The sequence below is a fragment of the Suricata suricatta genome, chromosome 3, assembly GCF_006229205.1.
Source record: "Suricata suricatta isolate VVHF042 chromosome 3, meerkat_22Aug2017_6uvM2_HiC, whole genome shotgun sequence".
Classification (NCBI taxonomy): Eukaryota; Metazoa; Chordata; class Mammalia; order Carnivora; family Herpestidae; genus Suricata; species Suricata suricatta.
The window spans coordinates 75,064,255-75,075,829 of record NC_043702.1 but is presented as its reverse complement, the minus strand read 5'-3'; the positions used below and the strand labels follow the sequence as shown (position 1 = coordinate 75,075,829).

Sequence of the window (11,575 nt, the reverse complement as noted above, 5' to 3'; positions counted from 1 at the left end):
ATATTGAACCAGCCCTGTAACTCAGGAATGAATCCCACTTGATCATAATGGATAATTCTTTTTATATGCTGTTGAATTCGATTTGCTAGTATCTTGAGGATTTTTGCATCTGTAGTCATCAAAGATAATTGGCCTGTAGTTCTCTTTTTTTGCTGGGTATCTGTCTGGTTTGGGAATCAAAGTGATGCTGGCTTCATAGAATGAGTCCAGAAGTTTCCTTCCATTTCTATTTTTTAGAATAGCTTGAGAAGAATGGGTATTAACTCAGATTTAAATGTCTGGTAGAATTCCTCAGGGAAGCCATCTGGCCTCGGGCTCTTATTTGTTGGGAGATTTTTGATAACTGATTCCGTTTCTTCACCAGTTATGGGTCTGTTCAGATTTTCTATCTCTTCCTGTTTGAATTTTGGTAGTGTGTGTGTGTTTAGGAATTTGTCCATTTCTTCCAGGTTGTCTAGTTTGTTGGCATATAATTTTTCATAGTATTCCCTGAAATTTGCTTGTGTTTCTTGGGATTGGTTGTAATAAATCCATTTTGATTTGTGATTTTGTCTATTTGTATGCTCTCTCTTTACTTTCTGAGAAGTGTGGCTAGAGGTTTATCAATTTTGTTTATTTTTTCAAAAAACCACTCTTGGTTTCATTGATCTGTTCAACTGTTTTGTTTTGTTTTTTTTGGATTCTATATTGTTTATTTCTGCCCTGATCTTTATTATTTCCCTTCTTCTGCTGGGTTGGGGTGCCCTTGCTGCTCTCCTTCTAGTTCCTTTGGGTGAGCTGTTAGATTTTGTATTTGCGCTTTTTCTAGTTTCTTGAAAGAGACCTGGAGTGCATGTACTTTCCTCTTAGGACTGCCTTTGCTGCATCCCAAAGAATTTGTATTGTTGTATTTTCATTTTCATTTGTTTCCATCTATTTTTTAATTTCTTCCCTAATTGCCTGATTGCCCCAATCATTCTTTAGTAGGGTGTTCTTTAATCTCCATGTTTTTGGAGGTTTTCCAGGCTTTCCCCTATGATTGATTTCAAGTTTCATAGCATTGTAATCTGGAAGTGTGTATGGTATGATCTCAATTCTTTTATATTTATTGAGGGCTGCTTTATGATCCAGTACTAACATTTCCTTTAGGAAACATGCTGATTTTGTTATTAAGTTCTGTTTTCTACTTGTTTTTAAATTTTAAAATTCTTTTGAATTCTTATGTTAGAGATATCATCTGCTAATTTTCATTATATTTTGGGTCTCCTTGATTGACTCTTTGGAACTAAAATATGTAGTTCTACTCCCTGCATCATAGTTTTAGTTGAAGTACAGGTAATGTTGATCACTAACCTATTTTAAGAGGTAGAAAAAAACCTATGTAATCTCTTTCAAATGTTTTTTACCTTGCCCCAGCTACTTTGAATAGTTAGAGAAATTTAGATCTGTAAGGGACCTTAAGTTAATCTGGGCTAGCCCTTCACCTGATAAATATTAAATCTTAAATGTGAGTCCACTTCTCCTGGTTCTGTCCTTTTCCTTTACTTGGCCCATTTCCACTCTGAAAGCTTGGGTCAAAATTCAGATTTTTAAGAAAACTTGATCTTGTTAACTATATTGTTTGCTCTGCTCATTTATATTTGTTTACAGTTGACACAAAAGTATTTTGAGCAAGGGAGTGTTTTAGGAAAATTAATCTGGTATAGTGTATTTAGGTATATGCAAAGAATATGAGTAGCTTGGAAGGAATGTCACCTTGAATTCATTTTCTTGGTCACATTCATATTTGAAATAATAATTGTAGCAAATCTCTCAAAAGCAGTCAGTTTTCAAAAGTTCTTTAAGCCTGTTACAGAGACCTTGTGAATATTGAAATAAAATAGAAGGTTTTCATTGTTAAACATTCCCATCATACAGTGCTATGAGACGATAGGATTTGTTTTCATTGTATGGTGTGTGTGTGTGTGTGTGTGTGTGTGTGTGTGTGTGTGTGTGTGTGTCTTCAATAGTATAGTCCAAATAGAAACCCATATGGCATGATAAAATCAAATCAGCCTGACACCCACCTTGGATTTGACGGTATTAATATTAAATAGTGCTGATGTTTTACTTATTCTGGATAGAAATTTTTTATTTTATATCTGATCAAGTTTCCCATAATATAGTTTATTATATAGTATATGCCTTATTGTATTATGCCTTATTGCTCTAAAATACACAATAGAAGAAACGGCTATCCCTTTAAAATTTTTTTTCCAATTTTTTAAAGTAATGTCTATACCCAATGTGAGACTTGAATTCACATCCCTGAGATCCAGAGTCAACCTGTTCCACTAACTGGGTCAGCCAGGTGCCCCCAAAAAGTGCTACCCTTGATCAAACTTCTCATTCATCTGAGATGTGATCTTTTCTTTTTCCTTACCCTTCCCTTCACGAAATTATAAAAGAGCTAATGAGCAAAGATTATATATACTCAACCCAATCTTCCCACCCCCCCTTTATATTTTATTACCGTTTGCCTACCAGTGTATGACTGCTTCAGATTATGAAAATAAAAGGTCATGAATGACTTAAAACAGTAAGAAAGAATTTGTTATAGACCTCAAGTACTGCTTGAGCCTCACACTGAGAGTGAGCTCATCAAGAACCTACAAACACTGGAATTGCAGGCATTTCCCCCTTTTAATGTTATATGACCTTAGTCTTCCTATTTTTTTCTTAATCATAGAACTTGTGGTAATCACAAAATAAAACCAAAGAAATGAAAGGAAACTGCCTAAAATCACTAATTCTTTTTATTCCATGTAAATGTAAATATAATGACAGCTCTTTTAAAGTGATAATAAGCCAAGTCTTGATTTCTCCTACACTGATGAATGAAAAACTATCATTAGGAAGAAGGAAGAAGGAACTTGAAATAATTGTCTGTTTTATCTAAGGTCTTAAAAATGCCTGTTGGTAAAATAAAATCTCCATGCATATATTTACTCACCTTTTCCTCCAGTCCCTATATACTTACTCTTACATACTTAGATCTGGTTTTGGGTGCTAAAGTCTATTCCAGTGTTTTTTTATTTCTGATTCTCTTTCTTTCTTTTTTTAAAACTACACTTTGTTTTTATGTTACAACTTTTCTGATTTCTCAGAATTTTCCTTTACTCCTTTTGCACCTTTACTGTGTCAGATAAACTTAGTATCAAAGTCAGTTTCCCACCAAAAGAATTCTGTTGAGCTACTACTGAGATTTCATTTAATTTATTGTTTCTTTTCAAGGTAATTGATATCTTTACAATGTTAAGTATTCCCAGATTATGATAGATATTTCTCTTCATTCAGATACTCTTTTAATGTCTTTGAATAAAGTTTTATTTTTAACTGTAATGTAATTCATATAACATAAAACTCACCATTTTTAAATTGTATAACTCAGTGACTTTTAGTATATTCTCTATCGCATACAATCATTATCACTCTCTAATTCCAGAATATTTTCATTACTCCAAAATGAAAACCCCATACTTTTTATTGGTTATTCCTCTATTATCCCCTCCTCCAGACCCTGGAGACCCCTAGTCTAGTTTTTGTTTATGCCTATGTGGGCATTTCATGTATATGGAATCATACAAGTCCCAGAATGTGGTTTTTAAGGTTTTATTTCTTTTACTTAGCATACTGGTTTTAAAGTTCATCCATGCTGTAGCATGTATCAGTACTTTCCTTTTTATGGCTGTATTACATTCCATTGTATGGATATACCACATTTTGTTTATCAGTTGATGGACATTTGCTTTGTTTCCACTTTTTAGGTCTTATGAATAATGCTTCTGTGAACTTTCAGGTGCAAGTTTTTGTGTAAAAATATGTTACCAGCTCTTGAGTATATACCTGGAATGGAATTGCTAGATCATATGGTAACTCCTCTACAGTAGCTATATATACCATTTTATGTTTGTACCAGCAATGTGTGAGATTTCTGATTTCTCCATCCTCACCAATACTTGCTTTCTTTCTTTTCTTTTTTGTGTTAAAACCATCTTAGTGGATATGAAGTATTCACTCATTGTGGTTTTGATTTGCATTTCTGTAGTGACTAATGATGTCTAGCATCCTTTCATGTGCTTCTTGGCCAATGTATATCTTCTTTGCAGAACTGTCCATTCAAATGCTTTGCCCTTTTAAAAATTAGATTGTCTTTTTTTTTAAGTCCTAAGAATTTATTTATATCTTAGATAGATAGTAGATCTTTATTAGGTATATGATTTACAAGGCGCACCTGGGTGGCTTAGTTGGTTAGGCATCCATCCGACTCTTGATTTTGGCTCAGTTCATGATCTCACAGTCATGAGATTGAGCCCCACATGGAGCTGTGTGCTGGGCATGGAGCCTGCTTTAGACTTTCTCTCTCTTTCTTTCTCCCTCCCTCTCTTTCTCTCCCTCTGCCCCTCCCCTGCTCACTTGCTCTCACTGTCTCTCTCTCAAAAAACAAAACAAAACATGATTTGCAAATATTTTCTTCTGTTTATTGGGTTGTCTTTTTACTTTCTTGATAGTGTCCTTTGAAGCAGAAAAAATTTTAATATGATGAAGTTCAGTTCATTTTTAGTTCATTTGCTTATCTAAGAAACCATAGCTTAATCCAAGGTTGCAAAAATTTATACCTTTGCTTCCTTTTAAGAGTTTTAATTATTTCATGTACGTCTGGTCCATTTTGAGGTAACTTTTGTATAGTGTATGAATTAAAGGATCAAATTCATTCTTTTGTGTCCAGTTGTCCCAGTACCATTTGTTGAAAAGACTATTCTCTCCCTCCTAAGTAATCTTTGGTACTCTTGTTGAAATTTAACTATCGATCTATGGTTTATTTCTGGACTCTTTAATTCTATTCCATTTGTCTATATGTTTATTCTTATGCCAGTACCATGATATTTGATTACTGTAACTTCAAGTTTTGAAATTGGGAAATGTGAGTTCTCCAGCTTTGTTCTTTTTCAGTATTGTTTTGGCAATGTGGGGTCTCTTATTTCCACATGAATTTTGGGATGAACTTGTTCCATATCTGCAGAAAAAGGCAGTTGGAAGGAAAAATTGAAGAATTGCAGTGACCTTATAGATCAATTTAGGTAGTATTGCCATTTTCATATTGTTTTCAATTCCATGAGTGCAGGATGTCTTCTATTTATTTAGATTTTCTTCAGTAAAATTTTATGATTATCTTCATATGAGTCTTGCACATTACTGGGGTTGTACTTCTATGATTTTTTTAGTCTTCAGTATAAGGATATTTTAGCTTAAAATATTTTTTTGGCTTTGTAAGTTTGTATTTTAATTCTAGGTAGTTTAACACAGAGTGTTATATTTGTTTTAGGTGTATAGCATAATTTTTTTTAACTCACTAATGCTGCTATATAGGAAAGTTGTTGATTTTATCAGGGATAAACAAATAGACCCAGAGAATAGACTAGAAAGCTTAAAAACACCCACACATAGGTGGTTATGTGACTTAGGACAAAGGCACAGTGGGAATTTAATGAGGGGAAAAGATGGTCTTTTCAGTAAATTGTACTGAAACAGTTGGATTTCCATCAGGTGTAACATGAGCATTGACCACTACCTTATACCACATACAAAAATTAATTTGAGATGAATTATAGACCAAAATGTCGAAAGAAAAACAAAGCTTCTATAAAGATGGCTTATTTTCATAACCATCGTCAAAGATTTATTGAAAATGCCATAATCATTTTTAAAAAGACTGTATTTAAATTATGAACTTGTTCATCAATGGATCTTATTAAAGAGTGAAAACACAAGCCATAAACAGGAGAAGATATTTATGACATGTATTATTGACAGAGGACTCTATAAACCAATAGAAAAATGAGCAAAAAGATGAACAGGAATTTCAAAAAAGATGATATTTGAATGGGCAGTAAGTATATTTATCATCAGAAAAATAAATATTCAAACCACAGCAACATAATCTGCAGACCCACTAAAGTGTAAAACAATGATAATACTAAATGTTGGTGACAGTGTGGAGCAACTGAAGCCATCAGACATTGCTGGTAGAAGTGAACAGTAGTCAACTACTTTGGGAAAATGTTTGATGTTTTTACTAAAGCCAAATTTACATTCACCTTATAACCCAGCAATTCCATTCCTAGGATATACCCTCGAGAAATGAGTGCAGATGTCTCACACCCACTAAAGATATGTAGCATCATGTTCATAGTATCCCTACATATAGGAGCCTCATATTGGAAACAGTCCAAATGCTCTGTAGTAGAATACATAGATTTTGTTATTTTTATATAGCAGCGTTCGAAACTGCAGTACAAAAGAACACAGGCTAATGCTGCATACAACAACATGGATGAATCTCACAATGTTGAGCGAAAGAATCCAGACACAGAAGAAAACATGCTCTTACATGGGCATGTAAGATGGAACAGATGAAATCAGACATCGTGTTAACAAATGCTGGTAGTGATTATCTCAGGATTTGGGGGAAGGAAAGGAACAAAGAAGCTTTCTGTGGTACTGGAAATGTTTTGTATTTGGTCTGGATGGTTGGTACTTGAGGGTGTAACATGATAAAGATTCATTGATCTGTATGCATGTCAGGCATTTGCACTTCACTGTGTGTGTATACCTTAACTTAAAAAATAACACACATATATAGAGATTGAGGAAAATAGACACCATACTTAGACCCAATTTTTCAATTCAAAACTTGCCCTTTACAAAAGGTAGATGAAGGATGTTGACAAAGGGCAACCAAGATACCATCAGTTTTTTCAAGACATTACAAATAAGTCATAGTAGAAAAAACTTGCGGTCAGGAGTTGTCTTTCTTTCCAGAGAGAAGAAAATCACAGTGAGTATTCTGAAAAGGAGTTTTAAAGCAAGTAATTACTAAAAGATTTTAAGTCTCTTGCCTAGCAATACATGTGTGACCGTTGCTACCATGTTCTAGTGGGGATATGGTGCATTTGAGATGGTAGAAAGACTGAGAATCTGCTCTGGAGCATTTCTGCATTGCCATTAAAATTCCTTGCTTTGCCTCTTCTTTAAGGGTCACTGAACATTTGAGCATGTATAGCTCAGTAAAATTCAGTTATACCAACATTGTAGTTTTCATAATTTCCTAAAGTTTGGTAAACTGTACTTAAGAGGTTTTCCTATTTTTATGGGAGTATAGGGTCAAAAACTAATAAAAGAGAACAATTAACTAAAATTCTATTCCATGATTAACTTAATTTTGTTAGTATGAATTTAGTACTTTTTCAGTAATGAATGGCAATGCTGATAGTTCAATTTTATAGTAGCTTTCTGTTCACTAATCAGTATGTATTTGAGGGAATATTTTTAAGAGGTAAAACATCTAGAGTATCTGTTTTGTTTTACCATATAGAGGTTAATGCAGCTAAGTAGATTAACCCTTAATGTCACATGAGAAGCATCTTAAACTAGTTCCAAGGTGAGTAATGTCCGTGGAAAGTATAAATAATAATATCAGGGGCTACCAGGAAATATCAGGGCCTTCTGTAGTCTCAGATGAATGTGGTGGTGTTCTTTAGAGAGGCTTCTGTACTCCTTACTTCTTGTATCCTTCAAATGTTAATTCAGATCCAAGTACCTGTCTGTCTTTGACCTGTTCTTAGGAAAGGAGGCTAGGAAATGGTGACCCTCAGTCCAGAGCTCTTACTACTAATGACTTTGGGCTCTTATTCCTGCCAGTGCACCTCCCTGTGTGTCCTCAGTTTGGATTGCTCCACTGAGGAAAAGATCTGCCTCTGACGCCAATTGGACATCAGCTTCTATTTTTTTTTTTAGCATGTCTCATCTTTATGAGGATAACCAAAGAGTATTATTGGAATAGTTAATGGGAGAAATGTAGTAAAATAAGTAAGAGGAAAATGTAGTAAAATAAGTAAAATTACTGTAAAATAGAGGAATCAAACATCAGGGAAAATCTGTGCACATAAGCAAGCTGGCACTGAGTAATCAGAAAAGAAGAGACATGTCTTTGCTAATACTTAGGAACTCATTGAAGACCACTTCAATTAAGTAACCTATTGAGAACCGAAATGTCTATAAAAGACATAATATGATTTATGACTCCCCTATGGAAAAGTGCTGTTTTTATTGCTTACCGAGAGTAGAATTTCTTCATGTCATCCAAAAATGGAACAAACAGGACAATTACCTGAAATAATATGTATTTTTTAGTTCTGAACAAGAGAATAGGGAAACAGTGCTAATTAATAAGAGAGCATGTTTGTAACGTCACAAGATTTAAACATAGAATTAGGATATGATACACTCAGTGACTGTGAACCACAGTAAAGAACTATATGGGATTAAACTGAACATTTTGCTGTAAGTAATGAAACTGAAAAACTATTAGATAAACAGGACAGCTTTTGGCAGAAAACTTAAGGTCACTCTATTAATACACAAATGTCTTAATATTCTTTTTTAACATGTGTATTAATGTAAAAATACTAGGGAAACATTTTTACCTTGTAAGCATTTCAGTAAAAACTGATGGTGTTTCTGTTACTCCAAATTACATTTTCCTTTTTTCGTTTTTTTTTCCCCTAGGAAACTGACTGGACATTCTTTCCACATGGGCTATAGTATGGCAATTTTGAATGGCATTGTAGCTGCTCTTACTGTAGCGTGGTGCCTCATGTAAACATACACCGAAGCAATATTTTTGGCAAAACTTAGTCATGATTGCTTTGTAATAACAGGGAAGAACATCATTTGCCTACTCAGAAGACCAAGAAACCTGCTGTTCATTATGGGGCTCAGATATGTGTCACATCATCGACATTATGGAGGACCATCTTTTTTTTTCTTTTTTTCTTTTTAACAGAGGACCTTCATAAACGTCATTCTAGAGCTTAGGCATTGAGAATATCTGAGTATTAAGTTTCAAGTAATTTCTTAAAAGTGTAAGATGTTTACCTCATCTTTTTACTTTTGTGTGTGTTGTCCTTATAAATTATAGATAACATTTTAATGGAGATCAAACATGAAAACTTGAATACAGGGCAATGCTTACCTTGCTATCTATAATACTACATTTTTGCTAAGAAATACTAGTAGTACTGTTTAACTGAAATAGAAATACTTCTTATTTATTCATTATATGATGAAAGCAAACAATGCCTACTACTTTACATTTTATAGAAGCTACTTTTAAATCAGAATATTTAGTTTTCAGTAGTCATATAATCAGTAGAAGGGTGCATTTATATTTTTTAATGGGGTATAGTTCCTTATGTGTTGGTTTTTTTTTTACATATTTTCCTACTACATATTGAATTTGTATGTTTTTAAAATTGTTACATCTAGACAAATGTAAATGTTATTTTTTAGTTGATGCAAACCTAATACCTACCATTTTAAATAAATAATTTGTCTTTTAAAAAAGAAAAAAATCCCCACCCAAAACTACACTGATCTGAGTTTAAAATTAAATAAACCTATTTTAGCAAAAAAACTACTAAAAAAAAGTAAGTTACTTAAGCCATTAAATATTAAGAAATTTGAAATTGTTCACTACTTGTTTCCACAGTTGCAATATTTGTCTTGGTGTATATATAGCTACTCCAACAGAACTGATATTATTTTGTTTTTAATAAATATAAATCTGAAATTTTTATACTTAGAAATGCTTGAACTACTTTGTTTTCAATCTCAAAATTTTTGTTACCAAAATAGAAAAAAAGTATTTTGATATAGTGTATTTATGTATAATTTTTATATATAGTTTCATAATTTTTTTATTTAAATGTTCTATAATTGTGGTGTTTTTGTTTTCATAACAATTAAGCCTAATTGTTTCCACTTCCTTTCTAAATACCTGTTTAGAAGGTTGCTTCAGTTTTAGAAAGATAGACTATTTAAAATGCTATTTTCTCTAGCCATAGAACAACTTATCTTAGGAAAGCATTGTGTAGCAAAACTACTTTATTCAGGCTGAATGGGAAATGAATATGTGTGGTATGTTTCTGTTATCTGCTAAGTGTTGTTACTGAGTAAATGATTTGTATTTCTAAAAGTCTTAACACTTCTTTTACTACTCAAAAACCTTTCTTTGGAAATAACAAATTGTGCTTCAATTTAAGTTATCTGAAGTATTTAGATTAATATGGGGGGAGATGTGTGTACACACAGACGTGTGTGTGTGTGTGTGTGTGTGTGTGTGTGTGTGTGTGTGTTTGCATAAACATAAATATGTATACAAATCCCATGGCTTAACGTATTGTTTCCCAAAGTGGTTGTTGAATTTATTTTCACTCCCTGCCTTCCTCCTCATACCCCCCCAGTTCTTCCATTGCAAAGGAATGTAACAAAATTAGTTTCTCTTCTCTCCACCCTTCAAATCCCTCTCCCTCAAATTTGGATAGCTCCTTCCAGATCTTTGTGTCATATAGCTAGGAAAAATACTATAGTATGCCTTCTATACATGTAGGTATCTATAAGATACCTACATGTATATATAATATATACATTATATAATATATATATATGTAAGATAGTTCTTTTGGAACCCTATTTCTGCTGGCCTAGCATTTCTTTTTCTTGGGAAGTTCCTCTCTCCAGTCAATCATAAGATCCAAATATAAATTGTTCTACTTCCATAGCAAAGTGATTGACTAAGGATAGGTACAAAGTAGGGACAGTCTCTCTTGGCCTCAGTGATCACAACAGGGGTGTAAGCAAGGTTGGATTTCAGTGAAGACCCTCTTCCGGGTTTATAGAGAACTGTCTTCTCATAGTATGTGTCCTCACATGGTGGAGAGAGAGGGCAAGCTGTCTTCCTCTTATACTACTTTCATCATGTGGCCTCCATCCTAATGACCTAATTACCTCCCAAAGGCGCCACCCCCTAATTTTTGGGGGGATTAGAGTTTCAACAAGTGAATTCAGGGAGGGAACAAAACTGCAGTCCATAAAAATACCCAGCATCAAAAGTAGGTTCTTTGAAAAGATCGGCTTGTAGCAAAATATTTTAAGAGATTTTCTGTATTTGTCTACTTTTCCATTTCTGTTCATGTTCCTGATTGTATCAGGGCCATATATTGCCAAGAGCAGAAACCATCTGCTGTTGAGGAAAGGGGAACTTATTAGAAGGATATCCAGTGGCTCTCAGAACTGGTGGGCAGGAACCAGGACGGTAATAGTGGTGGAAAGTACTGGAGGAGGAAGCAGAGCCTCTTTGATAGTGGGAGCAGCCAGTCAGGATGATATAATGAATCCTTCCTATCATTTGTTTTTGGTCCTTGCAAGATTAGCTCAGGGTTCAGAGGCCTTAGAGAGAGTGCTCACTTGGCCAAGATTGGGTCATGTGCATATTCTTTTGGCTTCTGTAATTGAAGGTAGCATCTGGAATTCTTCTGGGATGGATGAAAGTGTAATCACCAAAAAAGACAAATATTCACTTCAGTTCACTCTTGGCTATTCAGACTTCACACACATTCTATTCTTTTTATACTTAAATTTCCAAAAGTGCTCATGCCCAACAGTGTAGCTATTGTTTACTATACTCACGGCCAAGATTTTTGGATTATGTTCATTT

At 33.8% G+C, this 11,575-nt stretch overlaps 1 protein-coding gene and 1 long non-coding RNA gene across 10 annotated transcripts in view; one reads left to right on the top strand and one right to left on the bottom strand.

The window, feature by feature from the left end:
- The window catches only part of ARL6IP6 (ADP ribosylation factor like GTPase 6 interacting protein 6), a 270,193-nt gene that overhangs the window by 29,096 nt on the left and 229,522 nt on the right, over positions 1-11,575 (top strand). Inside the window, exon 4 of one of the 6 annotated variants that reach the window (XM_029934574.1) lies at positions 8,587-10,120. The exons of the other annotated variants lie outside the window; for them this stretch is intronic. Within the exon in view, the coding sequence (XP_029790434.1) occupies positions 8,587-8,680 (94 nt within the window). The 3' untranslated portion in view covers positions 8,681-10,120. Of the gene's footprint in view, positions 1-8,586; positions 10,121-11,575 lie in introns of those variants that run through there. 6 annotated transcript variants of the gene reach the window in all.
- LOC115287813 overlaps positions 6,684-11,575 on the bottom strand; it is a 49,266-nt gene continuing 44,374 nt past the window's right edge. For all 4 annotated transcript variants that reach the window (XR_003906669.1, XR_003906667.1, XR_003906668.1 and 1 more), the window contains 2 exons: positions 8,136-8,188; positions 6,684-6,865 (listed from right to left, as the gene is read on the bottom strand). This is a non-coding gene — a long non-coding RNA (uncharacterized LOC115287813). The remainder of the gene's footprint in view (positions 6,866-8,135; positions 8,189-11,575) is intronic.